The 26,263-nt window shown below is 34.0% G+C and overlaps 1 protein-coding gene across 1 annotated transcript; it reads left to right on the forward strand.

Moving 5' to 3' along the window:
* The first annotated feature begins 986 nt into the window (after positions 1-986).
* LOC111051853 lies at positions 987-26,263 on the forward strand. Its single transcript, XM_039435108.1, has 7 exons — positions 987-1,237; positions 1,405-1,528; positions 12,260-12,384; positions 14,717-14,782; positions 21,840-22,086; positions 22,501-22,677; positions 24,900-26,263. The coding sequence occupies exons 1-7, from the start codon at positions 1,199-1,201 to the stop codon at positions 25,760-25,762; spliced, it is 1,641 nt and encodes a 546-aa protein (XP_039291042.1). The 5' UTR covers positions 987-1,198; the 3' UTR covers positions 25,763-26,263.

A 26,263-nucleotide genomic window follows, 5' to 3' on the forward strand; every position in this document is an offset into this window, starting at 1 on the left:
GCTCTAGCAAATCTGAGGTAATCTGAATATCAGGAAATTGTCCAAGTATTTTTATTTTTTATTCTGATTTGTCTAAATAACCTAAAAGATTATGTTCAATTATGTAAGAGGTTGAGTTTATACTTTTTATTCTTCCAATTGACAATAAGATGATTTTATTATAAATGTTTTGATTCTTGAATAATAAACACAAATAATGAAAAGTTTTTGATCAGCTGTTTTAGCACACTTGAAATTTGGCCAATCTGAATGTCAACGGAAGTTTAGGTTAGAAGTTCTATCATACTCTGAAAATAGAATTATTTGAATAGTTTATAATATATATCTTATCTATATTTTATTCATCCAAATAAAATGATAGCATATTATTACAGAATACTTTATTGAATTCTAAAAGCATAAAATGATTCCGTTTATCCACCATGTTCCATGATAAACGCTGTACTAGGAGGTTTGAGGTTAGATTCTATTATACTCTGAAAATTGAATTTGAATAGTTTATAATATCTCATTATTTGTATTTCATTCAACCAAATAAAATGATAGTATCTTATTGCAAAAACTTTATTCAATTCTAGAAGCATAAACTGATTCCGTTTCATAAACTATTTTGTAAACACGTTCACATCAAATCAGAATCAGCTGACTTCAAGGTTATTTTACAGCCCTAGGGCCGTAAAAATTTTACCGGCCTGGTCAGAAAACAATCACTTTCAGCCTCCATATGACGCACGTAAACCAGCTCATTACATCCAAGTGGGGCGAAAAATTTATATCCACCATGTCTTCGTGTCGTCTGCAAATCAGATAGCTTTTTGAATGCCGAGGCATACGTGGAACGCCACCACAAGGACGTGCAGTGAATGCCGAGGCATGTGTACATACGATTGTTCCCACGAATCCGTACGGACGTGTGTACAAGGCTTTTAACTGGTCTAAGATCTGTACGCACCTCAAATAAGCGAGGGAAAAGTAGACATCACATGTTTGAGGTTCTAATTCTAAATTCTAACTAACCTCACTTTATTAAAGTAAGTCAGGAGTCAGGATAGAATAATTGGTGCATTAGTTCAGTTTTTTACAATTTAATATATTCTTACTACTGTATTAATAGAGATGTACCTGTGAATATAATAATATTGTTCCTAGATATAATATCAATTCTCATGCGTAACATTAATATCAGGATAATAGTAATATGTTTGATCCAGATGACAATGATTTCGACTTGGATGATGTAAGTTAATTTGTGTACAAAATTCATGTGTCTGATTTTATTAATGGTTGTTTCAATTTGAGTCAGTAAAGAGAGTTAATTTACTGCTAATTTAATTTAATTTACTACTCTATTTTATTGTGTTATTTACGATAAAAAAACTTAATTAAGTTAAATATTATTTCCAGGTTTTGATAAATGATTTTTCGGATTTTGAAAGAAAATCTGCATTTGAAAATAATAACTGTGATCTGACTTCAAAGAAAGATGTGGACCCGAAATATTGTTCCAGACTTGGAACATTATCAGATTGTAAGTACAGTTCTATGAATTGAAATTATAAGTTAATAAATCACTTTTCATTACCCATTGACAAGCATCATCCGCAATAAAAATAAGATTATAAAACGAGGTTTTAAAAATATATCTTTAGCTCTCTGCATAGGCTATGCCTACAATGAATTTTTTCCTGTAAGTTAGCCTTTATTTTTGCTATGGTTTTTTAAAGCCAATTTATAACTGTATAGTAGCCTACCTACTTAATTAAACTTCATAGTACGGTACTGGTTGTGATTTAATCCTTAACATTGCAGTGTATCCTATGGGATTCATCACTTTTATTAGCTATTATAAATTATCCCACATTATTTTGAGGTTCCGTGTCGCCAACCTCAACTACCGGGTACAGCAGCGAAACTTCTTTTTTTAAAGTGTAATGCCATCCAGTCAGCTGATGTCGTATAAGAGCGAAATTGGTCTCAGAGAGGTCAGAATATAAAGTTTCTTCCATCAATGTCCAGTTACCTCAATGCATTGGAACCATGAGATGCGCGCATTTGACGTTGAGACGTATTTTTTGAGTGGATGTTCTGTGATCAAAACCCAGCGCGCATTTCTAAATCACTTTAATTCAGCCCCTTTGGCTACTGTCCCAGACCGGAATCAACTTACGTGGCTCATCACATTCAGACAAACTGCAAGTGCGACAAGACGAAGAACTAAAGTCCCTCGGCTCATTAGGTTACCTGAGAACATTTAGGTAGTGTGAGTTTCGATGTTGTGATCACCACAGCGTTCTGCGTGCAAACATGCGTCGGCTCTTGGACTTTCCGATCGTTCTGTAAGACGAATTGGATGAGGAAAGAAATAAAAATAGACTCAAAACAACATTATTCGAACGTACAAAACGCATTACTGCTAATTCTGAGTATGAAAATCAATATTAAGTTTATTGGAACAAACTAAATAAAGAAATCACATATGCTAAATGAATCTATATAATAAAAAACTCTAAAAACAACATCAGGAAGAATTGGAAGTGTATTAATGGAATTTTAGGAAGAACTGACGTCTCTGATAATAGAATACTTGAAGATTTCTCTCACAAATTTTCAAATCCAGTTTAAATTTGTTTAGCTTTTGCCGATTCCTTCTTATAAAATATTAGAAATACATCTCATTTTATCCCAATAACTCTTGATGACTCTGTTTCAATCTGAGTCAGTAAAGAGAGTTAATTTACTGCTAATTTAATTTAATTTACTACTCTATTTATTGTGTTATTTACGATAAAAAAACTTAATTAAGTTAAATATTATTTCCAGGTTTTGATAAATGATTTTTCGGATTTTGAAAGAAAATCTGCATTTGAAAATAATAACTGTGATCTGACTTCAAGAAAGATGTGGACCCGAAATATTGTTCCAGACTTGGAACATTATCAGATTGTAAGTACAGTTCTATGAATTGAAATTATAAGTTAATAAATCACTTTTCATTACCCATTGACAAGCATCATCCGCAATAAAAATAAGATTATAAAACGAGGTTTTAAAAATATATCTTTAGCTCTCTGCATAGGCTATGCCTACAATGAATTTTTTCCTGTAAGTTAGCCTTTATTTTTGCTATGGTTTTTTAAAGCCAATTTATAACTGTATAGTAGCCTACCTACTTAATTAAACTTCATAGTACGGTACTGGTTGTGATTTAATCCTTAACATTGCAGTGTATCCTATGGGATTCATCACTTTTATTAGCTATTATAAATTATCCCACATTATTTTGAGGTTCCGTGTCGCCAACCTCAACTACCGGGTGCGGCAGCGAAACTTCTTTTTTTAAAGTGTAATGCCATCCAGTCAGCTGATGTCGTATAAGAGCGAAATTGGTCTCAGAGAGGTCAGAATATAAAGTTTCTTCCATCAATGTCCAGTTACCTCAATGCATTGGAACCATGAGATGCGCGCATTTGACGTTGAGTCGTATTTTTTGAGTGGATGTTCTGTGATCAAAACCCAGCGCGCATTTCGAAATCACTTTAATTCAGCCCCTTTGGCTACTGTCCCAGACCGGAATCAACTTACGTGGCTCATCACATTCAGACAAACTGCAAGTGCGACAAGACGAAGAACTGAAGTCCCTCGGCTCATTAGGTCACCTGAGAACATTGAGGTAGTGTGAGTTTCGATGTTGTGATCACCACAGCGTTCTGCGTGCAAACATGCGTCGGCTCTTGGACTTTCCGATCGTTCTGTAAGACGAATTGGATGAAGAAAGAAATAAAAATAGACTCAAAACAACATTATTCGAACGTACAAAACGCATTACTGCTAATTCTGAGTATGAAAATCAATATTAAGTTTATTGGAACAAACTAAATAAAGAAATCACATATGCTAAATGAATCTATATAATAAAAAACTCTAAAAACAACATCAGGAAGAATTAGAAGTGTATTAATGGAATTTTAGGAAGAACTGACGTCTCTGATAATAGAATACTTGAAGATTTCTCTCACAAATTTTTAAATCCAGTTTAAATTTGTTTAGCTTTTGCCGATTCCTTCTTATAAAATATTAGAAATACTTCTCATTTTATCCCAATAACTCTTGATGACTCTGTTTCAATCTGACCCATTTACAACTTCCACCTCATAAAAGCTACTTTTTGAGACATTGAACAAATGGGTCATAATATGGATGAAAAAAATTTCCTGAATATGATGTTATAGGAGTATTGGAATAGCAAACTCTTGAAGTCTATCTCTGTACTTCTCTCTACCACATAATCAACCAATCTATTTTAAAAGGCATTTCCCCGACTCTCTGCTGATTTCAATAGTTGAACATATTCATAATTATGGCGCACGTGATAACTTCAGACCAATCCTAAATTCTCAGTACCAGAAATATTTATTTTGGAAACTACTTATAAAAAAATTAAATTAATACTTACTCCAGAACAAAATTATTTCTAATCATTAATTATGATTCCAAAATGGAAAATACACTTACACACTTCTAGTGAACGCATAAAATACTCTTCTAATAGTTTCACACTCATGCGGTTCCATTAGGTTCAATTCGTTTTCTGTTTGTTACCGAAAACGAATGAGACTTTTATATGTAGGGCTGGTTCCCGAGCTCGAGATTTAGCTAAGTTCTAAACTTTAACCAGTTTTAATTCTGGAGTTAGAAAATTGGCTTTCCGAGTCAGGGCGTTAACGAAGTCGAGAGTTAAGTGATTGGACGACATGACTGAGTTTTTAAAAATTGAAACTTTATTAACACTACAACTACAGAAAATACCGAATTAAGGAATTTCGGGAACCGAACATTTCTACAATTATTTTGTAAAGAAGTTACATATGTAATAAAGTTATATAATTTAAATACAATAAATATAATAAGAATAACAATGAAACATATAATAAGAATCCAAATATAATTAGTATCGTCTTTTGCAATGCTAAGTTCTTCTATTGCTAGTAGTGGTTCAATCTTGATATTTGCTTCATGAATAATATCAAATGAAAAGTTTGTTTTCAATTTACGAAATGGAACTTCAGATGGGATTGATTTATCACTTTTCCAATAAAGTGAAATAAAGTGAAATAAAGAGTTTTGAAATAATTAATAATTTTCAAATTATTCGCATGAATCTTTTTCACATCAGCATTAAAATCGTCAATGAGCCGATACGCAACATGTTTATGTAACCGGTGGAGGTATTTTTAACCCTACACCACACCTGACATCATTTCTGCAACCGGTGACATACTTGTCTCTATTGAGTTAACCTTCCAAAATATGAAATATATAAGAATAAGGATAAGGGAAGGATATTCATGAATGGTGGTAACTTCAGTATTACGATAAACAGGATAGGATAATAAGAAGAAGGTTTCATAAGTAGGTGATTCTAAAGGGAATTCTATAAAGTAGATATATTCAATTAATTCAATCTATACATTTTGGGAACCTGCTAACTTGCTGCATTTGAATTTGGGCCTCGGTCATTCTATGAAACTAAATTTCGAGCTTAATAAGAAAAACAATAAAAGTTCGGCACTCACCATTTTAACAATATTCAAACTTGGATTCTTCAGAAACACTCACATACGCTTTAATAAAACTCACTATACTTGCTCACACGCACAAATAATTTTCTGATTCTACACCTACTAACTATATAAAATTTGGTTCCCTATTCAACTAGATAAAAATTACTGATAACTGAAACATAACAATTTGTCCCTCTGAATGGGAAATGGGTCCATTCAGAGGACCGAGGCTCGCACACCGTTACATGTTTTCTCAGTTACGTCTCAATTCCAACTGTGGCCTTTTCACTGAAAATTATTCCCTCTCCACGAGCGTTGAGCATAACTTCCAGTGGAAAAGCCAAAGCTGCAAAAAGGTCAATGCTCGTACAATTTTCAAATACAGTGGCTTTTTCGACATGAAATTGAAACTGCACATGGAAACTGCACGAAAATTGTTTTAATTTTGACAACTGAGCAACAAGTTAGCAAATTCAATCAAGACAGAGTCAATTCTCACACTAAAAACGCAGGGTTCAACAAACAGTAAAATCAAAGTTAATTTCAGTTCAAAAACCTGAAAAATAATATAAGATACACACAAACAACTACAATAATACCCACTCAATATCACACTATTACATTTACATTAATATTATGCATGTATGTGAAGGTTTCATTTATTACGAATGAGTCCTAAATTTTGATAGGAGTGATGGCTGATGTTTTACTTAGATGAGTCAATCTATATCTCGGGTTTGCTGGTGTTAGCAACGCCACAGCATCAGAAGAACAAACATTGTTACCTGAAGCATGTAAATTAAACCCTAATAAACTCTAATAAACCCTGGGAATCTGGATGTCCCGGTGTTATATAATAAGGTTCTATCTTATATAAACGCAAAAAATCTCAAAGTCCAGCATTGTCGAATTCACGACCATTATCCATTTGGATTGTCTTAGGGCATGGAAATAGAGAAAAGTAATCATTCGAACAAGACTGTATTTCAAGTTGGTTCAAACTTGTTAGTGGATATGCCATGAGTTTTTTCGAAAAGCAATCTATTATCGTGAGGAATTTAATTCTACTGTATTGAAACGTGTCAATCTGTGATTTTTCGAAAGGTTTGTCAGGAGTTGGGGTAATTTTGTATTCAACTTGAACTGGTCTTCTATCATATTTCACTCTAGCACATACTGAATTCCCAGGGTTTATTAGAAAGAGCACACTCGACACTTATTGAACTCCTTAATGCTATACAAATGGAAAATAAAGACAACAAACCCGAAGATAATATGAAACTTGCAATTATCGCATTCAATAACACAATAAATTCAACTTTGAAACTAACTCCTATGGAAATGACTTTTGGTGTATCGAAAAATCCATATTATGTTGAAAAATAACGGAAGCCCTTATTGCTGAAGAAAGAACAAACGCCTATCTAGAAAAACTGAAAACTATTCATAAACTAGTAAAAGATAAGGTAGGACAAGAAGAACAAAATAGAACTGATCGCTTAAATCAAACTAGAGAAAAAGATTTTGAAATGTCTAACGAACCCTTCATAAAGACTACGTTTAATAAAAAGGACAAACCCAACTTTTTCAAAGTGAACTACAATAAGGAAACTCAATTAGCCATGAATCCAAGAGCGATTCAGAAACAGCTCTTCAAACTTCACCCAAATCGAGTGAAGCGAGCTCGAAAGAAAAAGAAATCAACCAATTTATGTGTTTGAGGTAACAATGTTTGTTCTTCTGATGCTGTGGCGTTGCTAACACCAGCAAACCCCTCCCTCCCTATAGATTGACTCATCTGTACAGCTAAACGATTTCTGTTGACGAATTCAATTTATGAAATAGAAGAGTTCTATGACGTAGTTGACAATATGCTTGGTTAGGAACTAGGTATTCTTATGAGTGAACTAGTTATATTATTATGTCTTATGAGTGTGTTTTACTTTATATTGTTATGAAAATAAGTATATTTTTATATTTTGTAATTTATTGTAATGACTTCTTCTTGTAATTATGATTCAATCTATCATTGACATTATTGTAATGCAATTGATGTTCTCAATTAGCTGCTGCAATAACATATTTTGACTTGACTTGACTTGACTATTAACTATTCACATTCATATATGCACCTAGGTGTCAACTAATATTGTCTCACAATATGTATAAACCACGGTATTTAGATGAAAACGGTAGGGTACACGAAATGTGTGCGCAGTGGCCAGCCAGCTATATTACGTCATCGCTACCAACCGAGGTTTTTAACACCTATTGGCAATTTATGAAACTTATTTAAAAAATCTGGTGTGGCACACTCATACAACTTTCCTCGCCGTTAAGAAAATTGATCACCTGACGCTAGTGTACTCGCGCATCTCAAGTCTACTATTCAAAGATATGATACAGCTAGTGATAGGTCAAAAACGCTGGAAACACACTATATCTGCTATCTCTTCGTAGTGAATGATTTAATAGAACCAACAGTTGCCAACAGTTTGCAATTTAATAATCACATTTTCTCGGATTTCAATCTTATTTTCAATTCTAGGTGGAAATGTTACTGGACATTAATTGCAGAGATTTTCATGCTCAATCTTTTCCACTTGAAATTTTTTGTTTAAATTGTATATGAAGGCTGATAGTTGAGAATCTAAAATCAAACTTGGCATAGATGAGGCAAAGCTCCTGAAATTTTTACAGATATAGGACTTGTTGCAGTTGATAGAGCTTATCAATGACTATTCCAGGTTTAAATTTGATCAAAATCGTTGGAGCCGTTTTCGAGAAAATCGCGAAAAACCCTGTTTTTGACAACATTTTCGCCATTTTAGCCGCCATCTTGGATTGCATTTGATTGAAATTATTCGTGTCGAATCCTTATAGTGTAAGGACCTTACGTTCCTAATTTCAAGTAATTCCGTTAACTGGGAGATGAGATATCGTGTACACAGACGCACACACACACACACACACACACACACACACACACACACACACACACACACACACACAACACACACACACACACACACACACACCACACACACACACACACACACACACACACACAGACCACTTTTCGGACTCAGGGGACCTTGAAACGTATAGAAATTTAGAAATTGGGGTACCTTATTTTTTTCGGAAAGCAATACTTTCCTTACCTATGGTAATAGGGCAAGGAAAGTAAAAAGATGATTTGATATCGAATGACGTCAGCTACACCGGCAATTTAGCACAAACATGCGCTTGACACCTACCGTCTTCTTCTATATACCGTGGTATAAACTATTTTATACCTACTAACTATACTCTGACGGCTTCTGTCGGTTTTTCGGCTATACTCGGGTTTTCTCGAGTTTTTCGGCTATACTCGGCTTTTGTCGAGGTAGCCATGTTCCACGCTACCGTGGGTTCACTTTGCGTTGACAGTAATCCACTTGTCAGCTGATTGATTATGAATAATTCTATAGGAATGGTTTACAAAACGTCCCACGGCGTGGGTTGCTTTTCGTGGATTAGCATGGGTCTACTTTACGGCGGGCCTTAACTCTTGTTCAACCAGCCAATGCTCTATGATACATAATATGTCAACATTCTGTGATTTACATAGAATTCCAAGTTCATTAAATTTGTTTCTTAAACACTGCACATTTATGGAGCATGGATTCAATTGGAATTTTTATTATTATTTCTAGACGACTCTAAATTAGGGCTTGACTCATTTACATGCATATCAAAACTTACAACTTAGATCACTCCTAGGGGCGCCAGGTCGAACCCTAAAAAAAGGCTGACTGAAATCAGACAGTGATTGCTGACCTCCAGAAACATTCAGACAATCCCTTCCATCCTCAAACAGAGTGTCCACACTTGCATGGTTCGTCAGATCGAACTCTAGAAAAGGCTGACTCACATCAGACAGAGAATGCCGATCTCCAAATACATTGAGATGATCCTCCACACCAGGGCACAATGAACTGCCAACTGCCAAACCATCATCATTCAAACCAGGAGAGACTGATACACTTGACTGCATTGCCTTGGAAGAAAATGAGGACACTCTTGAAGAGGGGTGGTTGATACATTTGCTGTCAACATTCCTAATAATATCATTTACTTTATTAGCAATGAGTAATTTACCCATTCCATTCAGATGAAGTCCGTGGCTTGTATGGAACTGTCTCTCCAAAGTCCACAATTCTAATATATGAACTGGATACACATCAGTTGAACGTCTTATAGCAGTGTATTTATAGCAGCTATAGTTTTATTAATATGTGAGCTTCCATGTAAATCATAGCGGTAGGGAATATGATTATTTTACTCTCTATATATGCTTCAATCACCTTTGCATGAATGCTGACTTGCAGATCTCATCAGAGTTATTATTATTACTATTAGTACCGCCCAAGATGACGACTCAATCTTTTTGTTGGCAATGTTTGACCTCATTTGGGGAGAGCATCCAGTCAGTTAGAAGCTTCAAGCCTTGCCCCTGGAAGAATGTGGGCAACACACGAAAACTCATTAGGCAGCAAGGAGCCCACACGTTCATGCAACCCCCTACCATGACTATCAGCCCACAAACTAAACTTCTATCTAAACCAAACCCACTAAGCGAACTGCAGGCAGCATTAATCAAGGAGCATGATCTGCGGAAATTATTCAAAGCCAGTTTCGCCAAACCAACATTCTTTCCCAAATCTGTCAATAGTTTTTCATTTAATTTCAAATCATTTGCTAGTTTAGAGATCTTATTAAGAAATACATTTTTCTTATCAAGCTTATCACAAATATTTTCCACCCACCTGCCTCCACCGCTCTGCAGCTTGACAAGACAGCAGCAACAGAGTCCTCCCCTCCCTCTTTTTCGTTTCTTTGTGTCCCAAAATCAATAGTTTTCTTATCATTCAACTCCATAATAATTCTATCATTAACAATCGACCTATCTATTGCAGCATGCCACTGCACTAACAAACGAGCATTTTCTTAAGACAATGCCTGCATTTTCCTTTCCAACTCCCCAAAATTGAAAGAACATTTATCACAAACATTATCAGAATTGTTCCCCTCATAACAAACACTTCCATCGAGAGAGTGAAGTGAATGTTGTTCGTACTCAAATCCAGTAGACGGTTTACCATTATTATCATATACCAGTGTAGAAGATAAGGCAGTTTCGGATGAAGCCAACAACGGGCCATCTTGTAACTAATATATAACTAGGGGGCTTTCTCGATCAGTATCCTCATCAATGATTACTGATAAATCAACATGTTCAACCTTTTTATTATTACATTGCGGGGGATGGTTATGATTATGTGAGGCGGCAGAATCTATTTCGATTATTTTAGCATTGCATTATCAGTTTTTAGAGACGCTTTGCACGACTTTGAAACACAACGCCATTGAATCTCACCAGAAAGATTTTCAAGCGATTTTCTGTAGGAAAAGTCTAGGAAAATAAGCTTGGTGTTACCTTTATTTGTTAGACTGAGAATGAAAGTATCCATTTCCCAATTGAGTAATTAAGCAGAAAGAAGGACGTAATTATTATAAGAAGTAATTATTCTAATAAGGACGTAATGTTGTTTGTTTGTTATAAAGTTTGTTTGGAATCTTAATGGTGGATTTGTACCACGTGACAGTCAATGACCATACTGTGGTTATTATACAGAATGAGTCATATGTATGGGAACCCTTCAATAAGTTGGAGACTTTTGTAGTTTTAATACTGTAACTTTCAGGATAAGTTATTGGTCAAATACTCTACCTTTTGACGTAAACTGAATTCCAACCCCTCATAAGGGATTACTTAGGGATTATAACTGGAATATTTTAAATGTTAACACCCATTGTGTGGTACATCATTTTAAAGGCCTTTTTAAAACAAGAAAGATGGCATCAATAAAAAAGTTCTATGATGCTTGTATCCAAAATTGCGGCTGATTGAAATTTTAGTTAAAAAAAAAAAATTAGGGCTTGTAACTGAAATATTTTAAATGTAAGCACTCATTGTGTGGTACACAATTTTCAAGGTTTTTTCAAAACAAGAAAGATGACATCAATAAAAAAATGTTCTATGATACTTGTATCTAAAATGGCGGCTGATTGAAGTTTTAGTTTTATTTGAAACTTCAATCAGCCGCCATTTTGGATACACGTATCATAGAACTTTTTTATTGATGTCTTCTTCCTTATTTTGAAAAGGCCTTCAAAATTATGTACCACACAATGATTGTTTACATTTAAAATATTCGATTCACAATCCCTAAGTCACCTCCTATGAGGGGTTGAAATTCAGTTGTACGTCAAAAGGTGGAGTAGGCCTATTCGACCAATAACTTATCCTGGAAGTTATAGTATTATATCTACAACAGTCTTCAACCTATTGAAGGGTTCCGATACATATGACTCACTCTGTATTATTGTTTTGAATATTGTGTATAAAATATTTGATTTTTTTTTATCTTGTGATCTGTTATTTCTCTCATTAGTCTAACATATTAGCAATGTCTGTAAAATCGTCATAAGAATTTCTAATAAGTAATGAGTGTTTAATTAAAGTAATCAAATAACAACACACTAAATTATATAATTTCGTTTGTTTCATAAATTTCAAAAATACTTCAATTAGCTTGATTTATGTTTTATAAATTACACCGTTAGGTAATTAATAGTAATACTCTCTATTTCAGCATCTTTTCAGTTACCCATTCCAAAACACACTGAAAAAATCGCGGAACCATCCATATCAAATTCCAGTTGTATAAGGGCTCGTAGAAGAAAATTTCCTGGACCAGCAGGAATACTGCCTGAAAGGGTAATTATAATTTACTTTTTATTATAAAATCTCATTTATCTAATTAGTGACACCCTGGGTTGGAGAACTCGCTCAAAGACTTTTGTATTCTAATCTTTGACACCCGCAGCTTTCAATTATACAGAATTGATGAAAATTATGGACAGCTAAATATTTCTTTTGGCTGAATAATTTGAGCTGTAGGTTTCATAAGGGATCCTATTCGAAATGAAAAATTACTCTGTCGCTTCAACATCTTTGCCCACCATATGGATCCAAATTATTTTTTTTTTTAATTGAGAAGATGGTCACGTGATACATGATTTCGATATAGAGTTCCAAGAAAAAATTAATGGCGAAACCCGCACTTTGATATCTCAACCCGTATCAGTTTGTTGATGTGAAAGTTGTAGATTATCTATATATATAAAAGCGAAATGGCACTCACTCACTGACTGACTCACTCACTCGCATAACTAAAAATCTACCGGACCAAAAACGTTCAAATTTGGTAGGTATGTTCAGTTGACCCTTTAGAGGCGCACTAAGAAATCTTTTGGCAATATTTTAACTCTAAGGGTTGTTTTTAAGGGTTTAAAGTTCGTCTTTTAGCATGTATATTCTTCTTCTCCCAATCTCTTAATTATAATTGAAATTTCCATATCATATGTTACTATAGAACTATAATCTAGATAGAGTACCTCTTCGAAACAGTTGTTAACTGGCAACTAAATTAATAATTTTGTCAGGTTGGCATTAAGTTGAGTTGACTTTGTTAGGTTATCACCAAGTTGAAGATTTAAATGCATTTATCGCGGAAAAATTGATTGGGCACTGCTACTTCAATCCTGGGAATATTATATTTTATTACTAACCGTCAGGCTCGCTTCGCTCGCCATATCCGTTTAGCCAGACTTTTAGTCTGGACCCCCGACTGGATTGTCCTAACATGATAAAAATGCAGCTGCTAATCTCATTCTTGGACAATCCAGTCGGGGGTCCAGGGGGCGGAGCCTGACGGCTAGTGTTGTATATTAACCATCTGAAATCATGTGTCAACGCATGAAGGTCTGTCTGTGTGATAGTTTCCAAATAGCTTCAGCTGATATTATGAATAAATGAATGGAAAAACTGTTGCATGCAATGAATTCTTCAGATGACTGAATGAGAAATCAAAGCAAAATTTTTCTCATGTACTTTCAATGTTATTCGTTATATCCTGAGAGAGGACGAAGGAGTGAGTCAAATTTGTTGTCCAAAAACTTGACCTATAAAAAGGTTGGAAGAATACGTGTTTCAAGCTGATTGATCAATTCTTTCTAAAGTTATTGTAGAAATACAAACGACTTTGGCCTTCAGTAAGTCAAAAGTAAGAACTCGCTAACGCTCGTTCAGTTGAGCACAGTCTTGTTGATATCAACTCTGTCATAATTACAATGGTGAAGAATAGATTTGTTTCTGGCTTTGGCATGGAGAATAAAGAGCTGCTTGCCTCCTTCAGTGAACGAGTAAGTTATTCATTGAACATTTTCAATTAGTATCAAGATTTTTCATTTAGTAGAAAAGTTTCTTCCAGTTTTTCAATGAGAACTTTGATCGTTTAATGCTGTTTCATCAGAATTGTTACGAGTATTGGTCTGAATCTAGAAATCTTACAATCAAAAAATGAACTATCGATTTAAATGTGATCGGTCACTGATGTATTTTCAAATTAAACCGTACATCAATTGTAGAAAATAACTCGTACCCTCCTACTTACTTTCCACTAGTACCCTTGAAATAATTATTCTAAGTTATACACAAATAGTTTTCGACATACGACATTTATGTAATTCACAAGTAGTGTTCTTTTTCATTTGAAAAAATTGTACCTTTCATTTTCTACAATTGAACAATCAAGTAGCCTTATTAAAATATTTTATATTAAACCATACATATTAATTCCTAGTTTCAATTGGCTTGAAGAAGACTATTTACACAAAATGTCGGGTTTGTATAATTGTGGACTGAATTTAGACTCAAATTGACAACGTAATAATGTAATATAATTTGTGAGACTAATATGATATAATTTTCATCAAAATATAAGAATATAATAGTTATGGGCTGAGTCCAATCGTTTCTATTACTATGATCCATGATAAAATTAGTTTATCATTGAATGTAGGCCTATAGATAAATATATAAATTTGAGTTTGGTCATATTATTCTATTTAATATATGATGAAATGGTTGATGCTCAATGTTATTAAGCACTTGGATTTATTTGTGTATATCTCGAATCTTGAGTCAAACATATTAGGTTTCGATTTCATTGCATTAAAAAGAATTATTGAAACTTATTATTTTACAGAAAAATATCTCCTTTGTTGCTGATAATGATGAGTCAAATGATGAATGCGATCCGTCAATGTTGGAGGTAAATATGATTTTCCTGTGAATGGTCTAAATTCAATTTCTGACCATAGAAATCGCTTGTTTACTAGTAGTTAATTAATAAATAAAAGTATAATCAAAACGAACATTCTATAATACACTTGGCTGGGCGAAAGGCAGAAAATAACACCCATACAGAGTGAGTCATATGTATGGGAACCATTCAATAAATTGGAGACTGTTGTAGATATAATACTGTAACTTTCAGGATAATTTATTGGTCAAATACTCCATCTTTTGACGTACAACTGAATTCCAACTCCTCATAAGGGGGGGAGAGGTTAGTTTGAGGTTAGGTTTTCGAGATTTAAAAATAAACATAGATAGTTTACTTGACTAAAATTATAACCAAATTAAAATCCTATCATTTATAAATCAATTATTATTATTTCAAGTAATATAATTTCTTAGATAGGAAGATGAGCTCAAGTAGAACACCGAAGGTTAATAATAGAAATGTAAACATAGCGGGAGTACTTACGCATTCCCAAAACCAAAATTCAAAAATGCCAAAACCAAAAACCCCAGTTCTTCAAACTACTTTAGCCGAAAAAGTTGCTCAACTACAAAGTAGCCACACTAATTTAAAAAACCAATTAGAAGTAACTCTAAAAACGTCTGAGGAAGAAAGGTTAGGGATGGTAGAAGAAATTAAATCTCTGGAACTGATTATAAAATTACAAGATGAAGACCATTAAAAGAAATACTAAATCTAAAAAATCAATGTAGTCTAATGTCGGAGGAAATAAAGAAACTAAAATCTAAATTTGATAATACTAAATGTATGATAGAACCTCCGTCCAAATGCAAAAAAATAGAATCTAACCTAAATGATGGGAAATGCTCTGAAAATGGTCGAAATAAAACGTACAGTGAGGTTTTGAAGACAGCAACCAAAAATATAGCTGAGGGAAATAAAGATAAGAAAGGGAAAGTTCTGCTACTGACGTCCAGTCATGGACGTGATTGCAGTGATCTCCTTGATAAAAGATTAAAAAATAAATTTGATGTCCAATGTTTTTTCAAGCCAAGTCCATCAATTAATGCAGTTGTAGAGTCAGATAGGGAACAAACTAAAGACTTTGATGAAAATGACTATCTAATTGTACTGGGTGGCTCAAATAATATAAATGAACCTAACTTGAATCATCTTCCTCAAGTAACAGAAAAAATCGAGGAAATTGTGCCACTCAGCAAAAAAACAAACTTAATAATAAGTACTATTCCTAATAGGTTTGATAGGCCAGAATTAAATGAAGCAATCAATTCGACAAACAAATCAATCCATAATACAATCAACAGCCTAAAAAATAAGAATTCTAAACAACTGGGGATTTGTTTTCTAAATGAAAGGCTGAAAAGACATAACTTCACTAATCATGGGTTGCATCTCAATCGATCTGGCAAAGTAATCTTTTGTAATAGATTGGCAGAGCTGATTGAAAGCCGTTTGCAATCCTCTGGTTTAAAAACAGTCAAAAAAACAAATAAAGATTTTTTAGTAAATTGGCTCAAAACAGGGAAAGGGAAATAGCTACAAATGCTAGAGATAGAGTAGCACAAGATGGTAAGGTTTTTAGTATTTATCATCAAAATATTCAGTATCTTCGCAACAAAATTGACAGATTAGAAGTATTTCTTAAACAGGAGGATCCTGACATTGTTATTTTCACAGAGCATGGCTTAAAAATAAAGGAAATAAATCAAGTTAGGATTCCAGGCTATTCACTGAGATCAGAATTTTGTAGAATAACTCATAGAAGTGGTGGTGTATGTATATTCACTAGCAATGCTAAACATACCCAAACTTATGAACTGGATTTTGTTAAGAGATTTTCTGTTGAGATGGATTTAGAGGTGACAGGACTAAGGTTAAAAATTGATGATCGATTCGAGGTAGCAGTGTTAGGTATCTATAGGTCACCAAATGGAGACTGGCAAAAATTTTGTGAGCTGCTCCATACACTTTTGGAAATTACAACCGCTCGTTTCACAAATGTTATAGTAGTAGGAGATTTCAATACTGATTTTGCCAGGCAGGATAAAATGACAGAGGATATTAGAGATATTATTAATATGAATAATTTAGAAATTAAGGTCCACGAATATACAAGAGTAATTTCACTAGAGCAGGGTATTTTCCCTGATGATCTGAAACAAGGAAAAATTTTGCCAATTTTCAAGAGCGGTGATTCTGAAAGAGTTGAAAATTATAGACCCATTAGTATTCTAAATGTAATAAGTAAAATTTTTGAAAGAGTAGTTTTAAATAGGATATTGATGCACCTGGAAGAAATTAATTTCATATGTGATGAACAGCATGGGTTCCAGAAAGGGAAATCTACTAAGACTGCAATAGTATCCCTTGTTGAAAGACTTATAGATATAATAGATTCAGGTGAGAAGGCAGCCGCAATATTTCTTGATTTATCCAAAGCTTTTGATTGTGTGAACCATAGAATATTATTGGAAATACTAAAAACTGTAGGTGTGAATGGTATAGAACTAAAACGGTTTGAATCATATCTCATAGGTAGAAACCAGTGTGTTGAGCTTACCAAGGTGGATGGGAATGAAATAGTAAAAATTAAATCTCAAAAACTGGAGGTCCAGGCTGGAGTACCTCAAGGCTCAATTCTGGGTCCCTTACTGTTTCTGTTGTATGTGAACCAATTACCAAAAGAGTTAAAAGATCACAGAGCTCTGTTGTTTGCTGATGACACATCGCTTATCTTTAACAATTATTTATTAGATAGTCTAGAAATAAATGCTTTTACTGGAGTACAGTCAATTGTCCAATTCTTGAAGCAAAGGCAATTAACAATAAATAGTAAGAAATGTCAATTCCTACAATTCAAAAGTAAATATAATTCAGTAGAGGATAGAGAAATAAATGTGTTTGTAGAGGAAAATGAATTAGACCAAGAAGAGAAAGTAGCATTCTTGGGAATTTTATTGGACAGGAAATTAACATGGCATCCTTACATTGAGAGGATATGTAATAAGATATCATCTGGGGTATTTGTCCTGCGGCAGCTTGCTAGGCTGAATGATAAAAAACTACTGTTAACTGCTTACCATGGACTTATACTATCTCATATTAGGTATGCTATTTTAGTATGGGGTAATTCATCTCAACAAAATATGGACAGAGTGTTTAAGATTCAAAAGAAGGCACTCAGATGTATAGAGAAAGTGAATAGGTTAGACTCTTGTAGGCCTTTATTTAAAAAGCTTGGTCTATTAACTGTGCCATCTTTGTATGTATATGAAGTTGTAATGCATGTTAAAACGAGTGGTGTGATCCAGAATTCAGATGTTCATGAGTATAATACGCGAAACAGAGCAGATTATCATATAATGGGTCACAATAGTAGGTTATTTGAACAAAAACCAGATTATATTGGTAGGAAATTTTATAACAAGCTACCTCAAATCTTGAAAAGTAATGATGATTTGAAGATTTTCAAAAAACAAATGAAAAAATATTTAGTTGATAAAGCTTTTTATAGTGTACAAGAATTCCTTTCAAACCTAAACTAGGTTGAACTACTTAGTGTTAGAATTATTATGTAATAACATGACTTGTCTTATACTCCATGACTGGAGTCTTTAGGACGTAATCTTAGACTTAGGGGTTGTAACTCGAATATTTCAAATGTAAACACCCATTGTGTGGTACATTATTGAAAAGGCCTTTCTGAAACAAGAAAGATGGCATCGAAAAAAATGTTCTATGATACTTGTATCCAAAATGGCTGCTGATTGAAATTTTAGTTTTTAAAGAAATAAGGGGTTGTAACTCAAATATTTTGAACGTAAACATCCATTGTGTGATACATAATTTTAAAAGCCTTCTAAAAACTAGAAAGATGACATTGATAAAAATACGTTTATCAAAAATGGCGGCTGATTGAAATGTATCAATTATTTCTTTAAAAACACACGTGTGTGTGTGTGTGTGTGTATGAGTGTATGTGGTATGTGAGTCTGTGTACACGATATCTCATCTCCGAATTAACGGAATGACTTGAAATCTAAGGATCCGTCACGAACAATTTCGATCTAATGCAATTCAAGATGGCGGCTAAAACGGCTAAAATTTTGTCAATAACAGGGTTTATCGCGATTTTCTTGAAAACGGCTACAACGATTTTGATTAAATTTATACCTAGAATAGTCACTGATAAGCTCTATCAACTGCCACATGTCCTATATCTGTAAAAATTCCAGGAGCTCCGCCCCATCACTGCAAAGTTTGATTTTGGATTCCCAATTATCAGGCTTCAGATATAATTTAAACAAAAAATCTCGAGTGGAAAAGATTGAGCATGAAAATCTCTACAATTAAAAATGTTCAGTAGCATTTCCACCTAAAATTGAAAACAAGCCCGAAATTCGAGAAAATGCTATTATCCAATTGCAAACTGTTGGCAACTGTTGATTCTATAGTGAGGTCCACGTTATAATGACAGTGGATAAAGATAGAAGAATAGCAATGCCGATTCTCTGCATTAATTAATCATATTTCTACACTGTCAAAAACATAATTGGCACCGTTGTGGACCTAGAAAAGGATAGTACCACCGGCTTTGTCGAATGATAGACAAGGATAGAAAAACCGAAGTTGATCAAATACTGTCATTATAACGTGGACCTCACTATATTAAATGATTCACTATGAAGAGATAGGAGACCTCGCATGCCTCCAGCGTTATTGTCCTGTCAACAGCTGGCTCAGAACTTTGTTTATAAGTAGATTTGAGATGCGCGTGAACACTTGCGTCAGGTGATCAAATTTCATAACGGCAAGGAAAGTTGTGTGAATGCGCCACACCAGATTTTTTCAATGGTTCTGTATTTTGTTTTTGTTGATCCCAGCTATTGATAGCCTATGGTGGCACACCATTCAGCCGCTATCCTTAAATTTGAAACTCCTGAGAGGCCAAAATACGTTGTTCCGAGTACGTTTGACAATTGGAAAAATAATTTAAATTATTTCTGAGAAAGTTTCTCGCTTTCACCACCTAGCCTACTTATCTTTTGAAACAAAAAAGTTTCTAGCATGTCGAAAATTTCATGTTTTCTGCTCGAAATGTTTCGACATTGACGAACATAAACATTAATTAAAAAATAACTATAGGTCGGATAAAAATTATCCAGACACCAATAGAAAGGAGATATTCTCCCTGTTAATTTCATATAAAAATATTACGCATTACGACGCTCCATGATTCTGAGAGAAGTGATATTCAAAAGAAAAACAAATTTTCGCGATGTTTCCAATTTTATCATAAAAGTTAAATTTCTTTTTAATCCTTCAAACCCGGATCTTCTCTAGCACTAATAGGATATCGGGGATGATATTCTACATCCAATTCTGACGTTGAATTGGAAATTTGAGAAAGTTGCAATTTTACACGATTTGGCAACCCTGTAATTTCTTGGGATTGAGGGCCAAGGCTCAACTTATTTTACACAAACTATATGTATCACACAATGGGCGTTTACGTTCAGAATATTTGAGTTACAACCATTCATTTCTTTAAAAACTAAAACTTCAATAAGCCGACATTTTGGATACCTCAAGTGGCTATTTATGGATGTATCTCTTCATTCCATTCACATTACACATTTATTTGCTAGTAGATTTGTTATTATTTGTCCTTCAATTCAAGATGGGTGAATTCCTTTCATATAAATTACTTGAGTTCTTACCAAGAGTTAACTACGGTATTTCTGCAACCTTAATGAAGGCCTAGTTGTAAAAAGTTCTATAATATCTGCATTTTTAAAAATTCGGTAAGTTATGTGATTCTACTTAGGCCTATACATCCAATAAATTAGAAAAAAAATTAAACGAGACAAAGAAAGGGTTCAACCAAAAACTATTTCTCCCGAACATTATAAAGTTATTTGATTATTTAACAATCAGTTCTTATATCCATTCTAATTCATGATAAAACTTTCAGATTATAAATATCCAAAAACTTGTCAATTTAGACTTGTATTAGAAATAAAAATAGGAAATTTCACCATTGTACCCATACCAACGAACATTATAACCAACCATTGTTTTGATCAGAACCATAGAACCATAGTAATGTTTATCAGACTGTGACTTTGATAATCCCCATACCCAATTACAACCTCCCCATACTTCCATCCTAAAGTACATCTTTCAATTTACCAACGCATGATACAAGGTTCTCAATAACTTAAAATAACATACTGAACGTAACATATATTCTTATATATTTGATTAGTTTATTCCTCAAATATGAAACATGTTTCTTCCAATTTGGTTTATTATCCAATCAGAGACCAAAGTATTTGATTTGATCAACTTGTTCAAGGCTGAGGCATTCACATTCTTTTAAATCAAGTGTACAGTCTGTCCTGTGATACTTGATTGGTGCTTCAAACACGTGCTTCTATCTGAGATTTAAAATGATGTATTTAGTCTTAGAACTCATTACCATTGAATTAGTTGTGAGGGCATTAATACCATTTCGCATACTAACTTGTAATTCTGGTAAGGAGCTCTGTAGAAAAGAGCTGTATCGTCAGCAAAAGCAACCAACTCATCATGGAATGACCATTACATAGACTATTCAAATAGATTAAAAAATAATCCAGACAGTACATAACTCTTGGGAATACCATCGCTCTGTTCACCGATACAACTATAAATATTAATGTTTTTCCAGTTGAATAAGATTGGAACCACTCTTGTGCGACACCTCTGATACCAGCTAGTCCCATTCGATACAGTAATAAATTATGATCTACTGTATCGAAGGCCATCATAACATCAATAAAAACTCTAGCACACACTTCACCCTCATTAGTTGCTGTTACTAATTTTTCTTTTAATTTTGAAAAAAATGATAGTAACAGAATGGGTTGGTAATTTGTTGTTTTCAATCTGTCACTTTTGTTATATAATGTTCAGACGCCTTTTTAAACTCTGAAGGGAAATCACCTGTACTCTGCTGTACTTGAACTGAGATTGAAACCGGCATATTGCATATTTGCAGGTATCATCGCAAGGGGTGGCTTCTCAGAGTGTGTTGAACGACGAGCCGTGGCAGCGGCTGGTGGCTGATTTGGACTCGCACCCGCCTCAGGTGCAGCAGTTCCTCAGCAGCTGGACTGTGGCCGCCGTCAAACGCAAGGCCAGCGCCAGGATGCTGCCCGGCCACAAAGTGCCCTACCTCGCCGCCATTCTGCACAGTGTGCAGTGCTCCTCTCCCGACCCCTTCCTAACGCTCAGGGACTCCACAGGTCAGTGAAAGTTGTCCCACCCCTCAATAGGTTAAGTAAGTAAGTATAGGTTTATTTTATAGTAATAAACATCTCAATAAGTTCATATTTCGCATAAAAATGGCCTGAGTTTTTTTTGAAGAAGCCGAAAGAGAAGTTCAACTGAAATATACACTTGTCGAAAACAATCAAAGTCCACAGCTCTTATAATTTATTTATTTTATTTAATAGAAAATATATACAACTCAGTTGTAAACCAACAGGCATTCGCCCAAAACTGCTTTCAACCTTGATTTAAAATAAACGGTCCAGATGTTATGCAGAGTTCATGATTTATTCTACATACAATTTTAAATAAAAAAATATTCATTAATATTATTTAATACTTCAAATTTATGTAAGGTATAGCAAGTGATCTAATTGTTAAAATTGCAGGTGAAATAAGTGGTACACTGCACAGAGACGTGTGGCAGCAGTTTGGAGACGATATAATTGTCGGCTCAGTGCTCGTACTGATCAATGTGGGTCTACTCAGTGTTGGCACCGCTCCCCGTCGACATTACCTCAACATCACCGAGAATAATCTCGCATCTATCTACTCTGCTAGACACGGTTAGTTACCTGCATTGTGAAGATTCCCTTTTCTAAATTTAAAAAGTGATCTTTTTAATTAATTCACAATTTTATTCTTTTATGTTAGCTTGACTAGGGTATAAATGTGGGTTCTTTACACATTTCGTACCCTATCAAAATTAGTATTTTTCTTGAAATTACAGATCATACTGAGAAATATGTTAGGATCGTATTTTTCCATTGGTTAGTTGATTTGGAGAGAGGATAAACATAGAAAAAATTACAGAGAACTTGAAGAAATAAATGGAGTGAATGTTGAACAACTTCTGTCTGTGAAATTTCTGGTTGTCTTGCTGGACCAGAACTTGTCTTGGGATAACTATATTGATCAATTGTGCTGTAAAATTTCATCTGGAGATTTCAGGATTAAGTACTGGAAACACTATCTTAACATGCACACTTTATCATGCCCTCATAATGTCGCATATTCGGTATGCAATATTGGTATGGGGAGGCTCCAGTCTCCAAAATTTAGATAGAGCTTTTAGAATGCAAAAGAGATCTGTGAGAGCAATAAAAGGTCTTAAGCCATTAGAGTCCTGCAGAGATTATTTTAAAGATCTAGGACTACCTACTAACTGTGCCTGCTCTATACATTTTCGAAGTGATTATTTATATAAGAGATAAAGAGTTAATAAGAAATTGAGACATACATAATTATGACTCAAGAAATAAGAGTAAATTTCCTGCACAATACCATAGGACAGCTCACTATGAGAAAAAGCCTTCTTATATGGGTATCAAATTTATGAGTAAATTGCCATCAGCTTTGAGAGAAAATGAGAATAAGGATATTTTCAAAAAGACGATTTCCTTTACTCTGTCAAGAGTATACGTTTTGGTAGAGAGTTAGTGGGAAGGATATTTTTAAGATTCTTTCCAAAGAATGGACATTGATATGTCCAAAGCTCTGCCAATTTATGTAGATGTATAACAATATAATTATCTATAGCTATTACAAATTGCTTTATTTATATCATATACAGTTCAATAATTATTTTCTTAGACTATATTATGTAAATTCATCTATAATTTTGATGTATTGTAAGCTATTGTATATAATTGTATAAGCCAGTATATATTGTAATCTACATAAATAAAGTACTCAATCAATCAATCAATCAAGAGTCTCTAGGAAGAAAATTTAATCTAATCTGATGCAAAAGGATGAAATGAACCTTTAGACACTCTAGCCCAGTCAATCAATACAATGGTTCAAAATACTTGCGAAACTCTGAACATCTTTGATTTGTAACCGATGATCAAAGACGATTCAATTTTATAAATCGTTCAAAGTCTACTTAATTGTTCGTTTCGACTCCATTTTGCGCTCCACATCATTGAATTTAAAGTGCTGTTTTGACTCTTGATGAATATTTTTTTCAGAACTGAATTATTTTTTTCTACATAATCAATGTGAAAATAAATATCATTATCTCAATTGAATGTTAAAATTATCGAAAATAACTGTTTAAATTAGAAAAAATAATTATTTTTACTAATTTAGGCACTGTATGATTTGATCGAAAATGAGGAAAACCAAGTGCAAATAGATGTCTGAAAAATATTTTGACATTCTAAATAGGATAATTATTACTAATAAATGATCCAACATAATTTTGAGAATGTAACAATGAACCAATAAAACAACGAACAATATCAGGGATAGTAAAGATTGAAATGAATGAATAGCAGTTGGAAATATATATCTACTCACCTTATTATCACTATAACTCATAATCTATAAACCTATCATCCTATAATTTGACTTTCATCTTCACAAACTCAGGAAGCAATAGGAGATATTATACCAAATCAAGGATTAGCCGGCCAGATAGCCGAGTTGACTAAGGCGTTGCACCCTTCAGTCTGCTAGTGCTACCTGGTCGCGGGTTCGAATCCCGCCGAATCCCATCGAATAGGCATGGACGATTGATCATCTCATAATTCACACTCGCACTTCCCATTACCCACGAACAAGCAAAAAAGCTCATCCGCAATAAAAAAATGACAGTTATTAAAAAAATCAATCAAACACCAAATCAATAGATTACAGTAATTAATAGCTTTATTAGCAAATATTTGCTGTCTGCAGAAGTCTTCAGAAGATTCTTTCAACACTTATCTAGATTTTCATACAATTTGTTATTAAGATCTGTACATTAGAGCAGACTGTATTGCGGTTTGATTGTGATTGACAGGTGATGTACGCCTGACAACATTCAAGTGCATGACGAGTGCTGATTTCATAAAGACGATCGATGATTGGCAGAAGAACAAGATGCAGTCGCCGCAGCCCTCGGCACCATGCTCCAACAGATCGCCTCTCTTCACTTTCCCCTCCAACAACAGCAGTCCGGCTCCTCAACCTCCCTCGCTGTTCTCATCATCATGTCGAAACACCTCAACTCCCGTCAGGAGCAAGCCATCCAACTTCAGGAACCGGGACGCTATCACTAATCTGGTGTGTGGTAGAAGTGACTCTGGAGGAACCAGCATACCGTTCAATAAACCTGGACAGTCCAAAGAAAATAATAGTGGTAATAATAGAACAGTTCCTAAATTTTTGTCGGGAAAGTTGGCTAATAAGTTTGGTGCTTCTGGTGAAAAATCTGCTGCAAATAGCTCTATACATAATAGCAACGATAATACTAACCTATCAAGATCCTCTCATCAAAATTCCGCTGGTTCTAAGCTACAATTTCTATTCCAGCCCAAAGGCTTTCAAAGTTCAGCGTCTCCTTCTCCCATACCCACCACATCAAGTAGAAATAACCATCATCAATCAAATAATTGTCAAAATGATCTCAGATCTGTGAATGGTTTTGAACCAAATAATAGGACTGTTGTAAGGAATGGAGAGAAAAGGCTGATAATTGATAGTAACTGTATGAAGGATGTTCAATCTTGTGATAGAAGTAAGTCGCTATCAAACACGGGTATAAATCTGTCGAGTAGCAGTAGTGTGTATAGTTTAGATTTGGACTCAGAATTTGAGAAATCGCAAGTTGAAGATGTGCTTGATGGTTTGGATGCAGAAAGCCTGTTTGGTGATTTTGATTGAAAGTATATTAATACCGGTTGATGAAAAATTCAAGAAAGTTCTATTGCATCACTGGAAAGCATGCAGAATCGATGATTAGCAATTTTCAACCAATTTGATTATATATATTTTCTTCAAAGCTCTGTGCTTCCATTCTGTCATTAACTGATAAATTTCTAACCAAACTAATTGAATGTTGCAATATGACTGTCAGCTAGAGTTTCAGAAATCGATGATACATAGAGCAACAGACATTGGTTGAAGAATCGATCATGACTTTTTTATAGACGTTTTTTTTGAGATCCATTAATATTAGTTTCTGTGATTGGAAAATTTAAATTTCATATATAAAAATTAATATTGTGATTCAATTTTTATTTCCACGAGAATGGTGGTTATTATTGTTTCAGTTTGTATTCTCCAATGAACTGCATAATTATTAAAATGTATAGATGCTGTACAATAGTTTGCTATTTTTATATTGTTAGAATGATTAAATATTTTATGAACTATCCAATTTTA

This window comes from Nilaparvata lugens, chromosome 1, assembly GCF_014356525.2.
Source record: "Nilaparvata lugens isolate BPH chromosome 1, ASM1435652v1, whole genome shotgun sequence".
Lineage (NCBI taxonomy): Eukaryota > Metazoa > Arthropoda > Insecta > Hemiptera > Delphacidae > Nilaparvata > Nilaparvata lugens.